Source organism: Schistocerca cancellata, chromosome 3 (assembly GCF_023864275.1).
Source record: "Schistocerca cancellata isolate TAMUIC-IGC-003103 chromosome 3, iqSchCanc2.1, whole genome shotgun sequence".
Taxonomy (NCBI): Eukaryota; Metazoa; Arthropoda; class Insecta; order Orthoptera; family Acrididae; genus Schistocerca; species Schistocerca cancellata.
Genome location: NC_064628.1, coordinates 284,301,069 through 284,311,618, shown reverse-complemented (window position 1 = coordinate 284,311,618; position 10,550 = coordinate 284,301,069). Strand labels below are relative to the sequence as shown.

The following is a 10,550-nucleotide window of genomic DNA, read 5'->3' as shown; positions in this document are numbered from 1 at the left end:
TATCCACAGTCAATGTCTATCTTCAGTAGCTCTGGGAACTGGGGTGATGCAAAACATTTTTTGATGCGTGTATTTATGATGTTACCAAGTGAGGTGCCACAGTAGTTACAAGGTCGGACTCCCATTCGTAGGAGCGACGGTTCAAATCCCAGCCCATTCATCGAGATATAGATTTTCCATGTTTTCCCTGTCTTTCTCCAGCCAAATGCCGGGATAGATCCTTTGTAAATGGCGCGGTCGATTTCCTTCCCCATCGCTCCCTACCCCGAGCTCATGGTCCGCCCCTATATGGTTTCATTGTCGATGGGATGCTAAGCTCTACATATTCCTTCCTTTACGATGTTCTTTTGTTTACACGTTTCTGTGGCTCTAAATTTTCATTAAAAGTTTTAATAATTTCCCGTTGACTTTTGATGATACGTCAGTACAACCAGTTGACATGTTACGTTCTATAAGTGCAGTATGCAGTCAGTTGGGCATCTATGTTACTACAAGTAACACTTGACACGATATTCTGTATTACGTTCTTTTCTTTACTGCGTGAACTTGTTTGTCAATTGATTTAATTATATTTATTCTTAATATATCATCCTTAAGTTGTGCGCCGCAGTATCCCCGCGCGGTCTGTCGTCGCCTTGCCACGGTTCCCGCGGCTCCCCCTGTCGAGGATCGAGTCCTCCCTCGGGCACTGGTGTGTGTGTTGTCCTTAGCGTGAGTTAGTTTCAGTTAGATTAAGTAGTGTGTAAGCCTAGAGACCGATGACCTAAACAGTTTGGTGCCATAGGAACTTACCACAATTTTCAAATTGAAATCGTGCTTTCATGTCAACTGTGACGTGTTTGGTAGATACTCGGATGATGTTTCCCACCAGAAACGCTTAAATAGTGAAGTTTTGACAACAGGTGGCTTCTTTTGCACGATCTAAAACCTGTGATTAGTAAAAAAGGTAAATGAAATCGGCCGCTTTCTCTTCGAGAAAATTATTGTGGTTTATTTCCGTGGCGATTTAGGGAAACCCCGGAAATTCTAAATTTAGATAGCTAGATGGGGTTCGAACCGCTTTCATTCCGAGCCTCAGGCACATCTCTCGGTGACGTGGTTACAGTACGTCATCACTGTAGTCGCCGGCCGGGGAGGCCGAGCGGTTCTAGGCGCTTCAGTCTGGAACCGCGCGACCGCTACGGTCGGAGGTTCGAATCCTGCTTCGGGCATGGATGTGTGTGATGTCCTTAGGTTAGTTAGGTTTAAGTAGTTCTAAGTTCTAGGGGACTGATGACCTCAGAAGTTAAGTCCCATAGTGCTCAGAGCCATTTGAGCCATCTCTGTAGTCGACAGAAGAAGAAACATTCACTCGATGACAAACAAAAGTGTGACCCAACCCAATACGACACCTCATTAATCACTAAACTGCTTACTGTGTATGTCAGAAGCGTCACAATAGAGAGTTCAGTGCTACTGTTGGCTTGGGAGACTCCTATGTGTAAATTCAGCAGCTTAATAGAGAAGGATTTGCTTCATTAGCGCACTACAACACATACAGACGGCGATAGTATCGCCTACACAAGGAAGATACGGGCAGTGCATTGGCGGAGCTGTCATTAGTACTTAGGTGATTAATGTGAAAAGGTTTCCGAAGTGATTGTGGCCGCACGGCGGAAATTAATCGACTTCGAACGTGGAATAGTACTTAGAATCGGACGCATGGGACATTCAGTTTCGGAAAGCGTCAGCGAATTCAATACCCCGACGTTCACAGCCACAAGAGTGTGCCGAGAATACCAAATTTCAGCTATTACCTCTCACCATGGACAACGCAGTGGCCTACGGCCTTCACTTAACGACCGAGAGCAGCGGGTTTTGCTTAGAGTTGTCAGTGCTAACAGACAAGCAACACTGGGTGAAAGAATCGCAGAAATCAATGTAGGACGCACGACGAACATATCCGTTAGGACAATGAGGCGAAATTTTCTTTAATGAGCTATGGCGGCAGTCGACCGACACGAGTGCCTCAGTTAACAGCTGGAATCGTGACCATACCAGCTGGGCTCTAGAGTCTGGAAAACTGTGGCCTGGTTAGACGAGTCTCGAGTTCATTTGATAAGAGATGACGGTATGGTTCAATTGTGGCCCAGACCCCACGAGGCCATGGATCCTAGTTGTCAATAAGGCACTGTGCAAGCTTGTGGTGGCCGGTTGCATAATGGTGTGGGCTATGTTTACATGGAATGGAACTGATCATTGACTGGAAACGATTATCTTCGGCTACTTACAGACTATTTTCAGCCATTTGTGGACTTTATGTTGCTAAACAACATTGGAATTTGTATGAATTAAAATTGCCATGTCTCTGGGCCATAATTGTTCGCAACTGGTTTGAAGAACATTCTGGACAATTGCAGCGATTTGATTTGGCCACCCATCTCGCCCGACCCCATTGGACGTTTATGGGACGCAGTCGAGAGGTCAGAACGCCCACAAAATCCTGCATAGAAGCAGCAAGGCTTATCATTTATGCAGGGGACTTCCAACGGCTTGTAGAGTGCATCTCACGTCGAGTTGCTGCACTTCCCAAAGGATAAAGAAGGTCCGACACGATATTAGGAGGGCTTTTGTCACCTCGTTGTATGATCCCTTTCTTCGCAGTTCGTGACAGTATGAGAGTTGTGTCTTAAATGGATCTGTTAAGTGTAGGCGCTTGTAATGGGTATGTGTATAGTACACTACCGGCCATTAAAATTGCTACACCAAGAAGAAATGCAGATGATAAACGGGTATTCATTGGACAAATATATTATACTAGAACTGACACGTCATTATATTTTCACGCAATTTGGGTGCATAGATCCTGCGAAATTAGTAGCCAGAACAACCACCTCTGGCCGTAATAACGGCCTTGATACGCCTGGGTATTGAGTCAAACAGAGCTTGGATGGCGTGCACAGGTACAGCTGCCCATGCAGCTTCAACACGATATCACAGTTCATCAAGAGTAGTGACTGGCGTATTGTGACGAGCCAGTTGCTCGGCCACCATTGACCAGACGTTTTCAGTTGGTGAGAGATGTGGAGAATGTGCTGGCCAGGGCAGCAGTCAAACATTTTCTGTGTCCAGAAAGGCCAGTACAGGACAAGCAAGTTGCGGTAGTGCATTATCCTGCTGAAATGTAAGGTTTCGCAGAGATCTAATGAAGGGTAGAGCCACGGGTCGTAACACATCTGAAATGTAACGTCCACTGTTCAAAGTGCCGTCAATGCGAACAAGAGGTGACTGAGACGTATAACCAATGGCACCACATACCATCACGCCGGGTGATACGCCAGTATGGCGATGACGAATACACGCTTCCAATGTGCGTTCACCGCGATGCCGCCAAACACGGATGAAGCCATCATGATGCTGTAAACAGAACCTGGATTCGTCCGAAAAAATGACGTTTTGCCATTCGTGCACCCAGGTTCGTCGATGAGTACAGCATCGCAGGCGCTCCTGTCTGTGTTGCAGCGTCAGGGGTAATCGCAGCCATGGTTCAAATGGTTCAAATGGCTCTGAGCACTATGTGACTTAAAATCTGAGGTCATCAGTCCCCTAGAACTTAGAACTACTTAAACCTAACTAACCTAAGGACATAACACACATCCATGCCCGGGGCAGGATTCGAACCTGCGACCGCAGCAGCAGCGCGGTTCCGGGCTGTAGCGCCTAGAACCGCTCGGCCACTCCGGCCGGCGCAGCCATGGTCTCCGAGCTGATAGTCCATGCTGCTGCAAACGTCGTCGAACTGTTCGTGCAGATGGTTGTTGTCTTGCAAACGTCCCCATCTGTTGACTCAGTGATCGAGACGTGGATACACGATCCGTTACAGCCATGCGGATAAGATGCCTGTCATCTCGACTGCTAGTGACACGAGGCCGTTGGAATCCAGCATGGCGTTCCGTATTACCCTCCTGAACCCACCCATTCCATATTCTGCCAACAGTCATTGGATCTCGACCAACGCGAGCAGCAATGTCGCGATACGATAAACCGCAATCGCGATAGGCTACAATCCGACGTTTATCAAAGTCGGATACGTGATGATTACGCATTTCACCTCCTTACACGATGCATCACAACAACGTTTCACCAGGCAACGCCGGTCAACTGCTGTTTGTGTATGGGAAATCGGCTGGAAACTTTCCTCATTTCAGCACGTCGTAGGTGTCGCCACCGGCGCCAACCTTATGTGAATGCTCTGAAAAGGTAATCATTTGCATATACAGCATTACAGCATCTTCTTCCTGTCGGTTAAATTTCGCGTCTGTAGCACGTCACCTTCCTGGTGTAGCAATTTTAATGGCCAGTAGTGTATAATGCCTTATTTGTATTGTATGAAAATGTGAGAAGAGGGAGCTGGCCGCGGTGGCCGTGCGGTTCTAGGCGCTTCAGTCCGGAGCCGCGCTGTTGCTACGGTCGCAGGTTCGAATCCTGCCTCGGGCATGGGTGTATGTGATGTCCTTAGGTTAGTTAGGTTTAAGTCGTTCTAAGTTCTAGGGGCTGATGACCACGGCAGTTGAGTCCCATAGTGCTCAGGGCCATTTGAACCATTTGAGAAGAGGGAGAGTGAAACCCGTGACAGCACGTAGCCTCTTCTCAAACAGGCACGAAGGGGACCACCCAGCTTAACATTCCCATCTATCGGACGGATTTCAGTCAACAGTTTGTCATTCCCTCACTCCATGTACCGTTATAGGGACTTCTGGTATTTAGTCCAGATTATTGGCGCAAAGTCTTGTGTTCAAGGGCACTACACATGAGCCGCAGTCCATTTGCCAGGTAAATACAAGAGATGAAAATTAATTCCAACGCCCGGTCTCGAGCCACACACCTCAGAGTCGAGAAACACCGTACTGACATACGTTAGCTAGCTCAGCTGTGACGATGCTCGTTGTCTGGCGTACTTTTATGCACGTGTGGACTGTAGCCAGTAAACCAGTGTATAGACGATGTAGATATGGCGGGAAAAAGTGTTTCTGATCCTGTTCAATGCGTTATCTTCAAATAACGTACCTATTCGAAGTCTGTTACAGGTAATTGTTAAGCGCACGTCCACTGACAAACAAGCTCATGCAGTAAAGAAAACAACAGAATATCGTGTCAAGTGTTATTTATACTTACAGCTACTCAGCTGACTGCGTACTGTAGTTATAGAATGAGTTTCAGATTCTTCTCATTCAGTTTTCCTTTTTCACGCCAACACTTAGAAGTTGGGCACCATTGTGTAGTTCGTTATTGAACATGTAACATATTTGTGGGACGTATCTACTGAAATACTTTTTTTCCTACAGAAAAACATCCAGAATTTTACAGAAATTGATGTATCGATGACATACGACTATTGGAGAAAAACATTTGACTTTACTTCGATGTCAGACCAAAGTCCAGTTGGATTCATAGAAAGATGGTCTCCTTCTGGAAAGGCGGTGTGTGAGATGCAGTTAGAATCCCAACAGATGAAGAATTTTCTCCGGTAATTATGTTTGAATTGAGCGATATGTTTTACATTCTTAAATGCTTAACACTAAGATGTTTAGATGTCTTACTTTTGTTTGCAGGTCCCAGCCGTCTTTCGACGTAGTTATTCTGGAGCAGTTAGTATATTATTGCTATTATGGCTTGATTCACCAGTTGGGATCCCCACCAACAATTGGCTACGTGTCTCTGGGCGCTCCTGGTCCAGTTCTCGCTTCTTATGGAAATCCCAACAACCCAGCATACTGTCCCGAAATGATGGTTGGCTACACAGACCACATGTCTTTCTGGGAAAGACTATATAATGCCTATTTTATGGCTCGAATATTTCACACATGGAACTACGTAACAATGCCATCGCAAAATGAACTGATTAGGAAGTATTTTGGCCCTAATCACCCCCCTGTGGAAGAAATTGACAGAAACTTCAGCCTTATTATTGTCAACAACCACTTCAGCATGAATTACCCACGGCCACAGTTGCCTAATGTCATTGAGGTGACTGGACTACATCTAGAGAAACAGCGGAAGCCACTTCCTCGGGTAAGTGTATTAACCCAGAAGAATAATTTCATTTTTAAATTATTTGTGTAAAACTCTTCCTTGTAAGAATATCCTCCACTCTTGATGAGTAACTGAACATTTCTTGATCCATTACACACAACTGTGGACACGACGCATTTCCAATACCGTCTGACTGTGCACTGAAATACCTAATAAATATATCATATGCGGATTGGTCAAAAATTGCCATACATGTCACTGAATACACTACGTGCGACGTTAGATTGCGCATGTAAATGCGTACATACAAATGATTTCTGTCAGAAAAAAATGACAACGAGAATTATGTCAGCCACCGATGGTTGCATGTTTGTAGAGACTGACAAGTTTGAGAAGAGTGCCAGACAGATTCCAGAAGAGCTGCTAGCACACATGGGTATAATCAACGATGGTATTGTAAGAGAAGGCAAGAAGTAAACGTCGTCATCGATACTCTAGGTTTAAGAAATTATCAGATAGGAACTGCAACGTTAGAATATTTTCTACAGCAAAATCGCCTTTATATGATAATTCAGACTTTCTATGCGAAATTCAGCTCTTCTGCGGAGCTGAACAGGAGTCTAATTTTGAAGGAAATTTTTGACAGGTTTCCTACATCACTCAATTGAAAAACGATTAAGAACATTTTGGGGGTTTCTAAACCAATGAATAAGATCAGAAACCTGGGTCGGATCTGTATGTCGTCTTTCATAGACTCCCCTGAAGTGTTGCATTGGCCAGTCACATACCTTCTGTCGTATTGTCCCGAAAGGTGTTAAGGAATGTAACATGATTGGGGGGGGGGGGGGGGATGGAGGCGACAGTTTATTTTGAGTCCAAATGCTGGCAGTCGTGCTGGTTTCTGTCTCAGGTTTACCCGGTGACTTTCTTTCCGAAGCAATGACAGGGCAGAAATCCATCTGCAAACGGGGTAACGACTGCTGTTATGATTAAGGAGATAGTCATCTACTCTAATTTTCACCCACGTATTGGATTACAGCAGTCCAGAAACTGATTTTCTTAGCTGTGCTCTGCCACTGTGGAAGTGTCTGTGTGGCCGAGAGTAACGCTTTTTTCCTGTTTCACACAACACTAAATGAAATGTTGCTTTTGTAGGGAGAAAAGGTAACAAATTTTTCCGAGTTACTGAGTCTGAACGATGAAACCAAATATTTAGAAGAACGACGTAATTAGCGAATCTGTAAGTACAAAAAACTCCTGTATTGCAGCGCACCACTTATTCTGTGTGTTTGTACCTGCCTCAGTAAGTATCCCCAGGTTTTCATTCTGCCTCCTGAAATTTCATCTCTTTCAACGAGCAGTGAACGAATACACCCCTTAGGCGCTGTTGGTTGGGAGATTCGGGAAGGGCAGGTTCAGCCGTCTAGGTTTTTCTGCAGTTTGCCCACGATGGCGCTGTGCCTTCGAGAACTATGAGAATTGTGTGTGTGTGTGTATCGTGGGGTCATGACTGTAGTGAGTGGTGATGAGAGATGGGAGAAGTGAAATCCAGTACCGACACACAGCCTACTCCTTTCGAATAGCACCAAGGGGGGGGGGGGGGGGCTGAGCTTAGCGGCACCTTTTGCCGGACGGCTCACCACCAACAGTATCAGATGCCTACACTACACGAGACGCTGCGGAAAGGTTTAGAATATAATCCAGGACATCGACCTGAGGTCTGGTGGTCAGGAATTTTACGCCACCATCCCATCTCACCTTCGCCGTAAAAGCAAAGGGAAAATAGCCAACAGCACGTACTTTACCCATACGGTTAACCATACAATTACTATCCACGCCAGACGTTACTCTCCTTCGATGATCTGACTATAACCGGTGTGACTATTTAATAAAAGGCTGCAGAATCCTCTGCAGTTTTCGTCTACGCTCAACGACAACATTCGTAGTTAAATATGGATTAAGCATTGGTATGAATAGCGTTGGGCTTTGAATTCTCTTATATACCGCCATGAAATGCTAAAATACATCAAAATAAAAAGTAAAAGACAATAATATGTATCTAAATGAAAGTATCACATGAAAAGAAGGAGATATGTAGTCCATAGCCCAAAAGTGATAGCTTCTGCTCCTACACAAACACTGTGTGGTTGATGGCACTCCCCTATGTGCCACATATCGTGATGTGGAGCGCGGGAAAATTCACTACGTAAATGCCTCTGTACGTGATACAGATCGTATAATATTGTCTTCACTGTCCCTATGAGAGCGATAAATGTGCGGCTGTAGTACACTACTGGCCATTAAAATTGCTACATCAAGAAGAAATGCAGATGATAAACGGGTATTCATTGGACAAACATACACTCCTGGAAATTTGAAATAAGAACACCGTGAATTCATTGTCCCAGGAAGGGGAAACTTTATTACACATTCCTGGGGTCAGATACATCACATGATCACACTGACAGAACCACAGGCACATAGACACAGGCAACAGAGCATGCACAATGTCGGCACTAGTACAGTGTATATCCACCTTTCGCAGCAATGCAGGCTGCTATTCTCCCATGGAGACGATCGTAGAGATGCTGGATGTAGTCCTGTGGAACGGCTTGCCATGCCATTTCCACCTGGCGCCTCAGTTGGACCAGCGTTCGTGCTGGACGTGCAGACCGCGTGAGACGACGCTTCATCCAGTCCCAAACATGCTCAATGGGGGACAGATCCGGAGATCTTGCTGGCCAGGGTAGTTGACTTACACCTTCTAGAGCACGTTGGGTGGCACGGGATACATGCGGACGTGCATTGTCCTGTTGGAACAGCAAGCTCCCTTGCCGGTCTAGGAATGGTAGAACGATGGGTTCGATGACGGTTTGGATGTACCGTGCACTATTCAGTGTCCCCTCGACGATCACCAGTGGTGTACGGCCAGTGTAGGAGATCGCTCCCCACACCATGATGCCGGGTGTTGGCCCTGTGTGCCTCGGTCGTATGCAGTCCTGATTGTGGCGCTCACCTGCACGGCGCCAAACACGCATACGACCATCATTGGCACCAAGGCAGAAGCGACTCTCATCGCTGAAGACGACACGTCTCCATTCGTCCCTCCATTCACGCCTGTCGCGACACCACTGGAGGCGGGCTGCACGATGTTGGGGCGTGAGCGGAAGACGGCCTAACGGTGTGCGGGACCGTAGCCCAGCTTCATGGAGACGGTTGCGAATGGTCCTCGCCGATACCCCAGGAGCAACAGTATTCCTAATTTGCTGGGAAGTGGCGGTGCGGTCCCCTACGGCACTGTGTACGATCCTACGGTCTTGGCGTGCATCGGTGCGTCGCTGCGGTCCGGTCCCAGGTCGACGGGCACGTGCACCTTCCGCCGACTACTGGCGACAACATCGATGTACTGTGGAGACCTCACGCCCCACGTGTTGAGCAATTCGGCGGTACGTCCACCCGGCCTCCCGCATGCACACTATACGCCCTCGCTCAAAGTCCGTCAACTGCACATACGGTTCACGTCCACGCTGTCGCGGCATGCTACCAGTGTTAAAGACTGCGATGGAGCTCCGTATGCCACGGCAAACTGGCTGACACTGACGGCGGCGGTGCACAAATGCTGCGCAGCTAGCGCCATTCGACGGCCAACACCGCGGTTCCTGGTGTGTCCGCTGTGCCGTGCGTGTGATCATTGCTTGTACAGCCCTCTCGCAGTGTCCGGAGCAAGTATGGTGGGTCTGACACAGCGGTGTCAATGTGTTCTTTTTTCCATTTCCAGGAGTGTATTATACTAGAACTGACATGTCATTACATTTTCACAAGTTTGGGTGCATAGATCCTGAGAAATCAGTACCCAGAACAACCACCTCTGGCTGTAATAACGGCCTTGATACGCCTGGGTATTGAGTCAAACAGAGCTTGGATGGCGTGCACAGGTACAGCTGCCCATGCAGCTTCAACACGATACCACAGTTCATCAAGAGTAGTGACTGGCGTATTGTGACGAGCCAGTTGCTCGGCCACCATTGACCAGACGTTTTCAATTGGTGAGAGATCTGGAGAATGTGCTGGCCAGGGCAGCTTTCGAACATTTTCTGTGTCCAGAAAGGCCCGTACAGGACCTGCAAGTTGCGGTCGTGCATTATCCTGCTGTAGGGTTTCGTAGGGATCGAATGAGGGGTATGCCCACGGGTCGTAACACACATGAAATGTAACGTCCACTGTTCAAAGTGCCGTCAATGAGAGCAAGAGGCGACTGAGACGTGTAACCAATGGCACCCCATACCATCACGCCGGGTGATACGCTAGTATGGCAATGACGAATACACGCTTCCAATGTGCGTTCACCGCGAAGTCGCCAAACACGGATGCGACCATCATGATGCTGTAAACAGAACCTGGATTCGTCCGAAAAAATTACGTTTTGCCATTCGTGCACCCAGGTTCGTCGTTGAGTACACCATCGCAGGCGCTCCTGTCTGTGATGCAGTGTCAAAGATAACCGCTGCCATGGTCTCCGAGCTGATAGTCCATGCTGC

General features: G+C 47.2%; 1 protein-coding gene across 1 annotated transcript in view; it reads left to right on the top strand.

Annotated features, from left to right (window-relative positions):
- Positions 1–5,402: 5,402 nt before the first annotated feature.
- Positions 5,403–10,550, top strand: part of LOC126176270 (UDP-glycosyltransferase UGT5-like) — a 29,417-nt gene continuing 24,269 nt past the window's right edge. Inside the window, exons 1-2 of the mRNA XM_049923418.1 lie at positions 5,403–5,506; positions 5,592–6,051. Coding sequence (XP_049779375.1) covers positions 5,403–5,506; positions 5,592–6,051 — 564 coding nt within the window. The remainder of the gene's footprint in view (positions 5,507–5,591; positions 6,052–10,550) is intronic.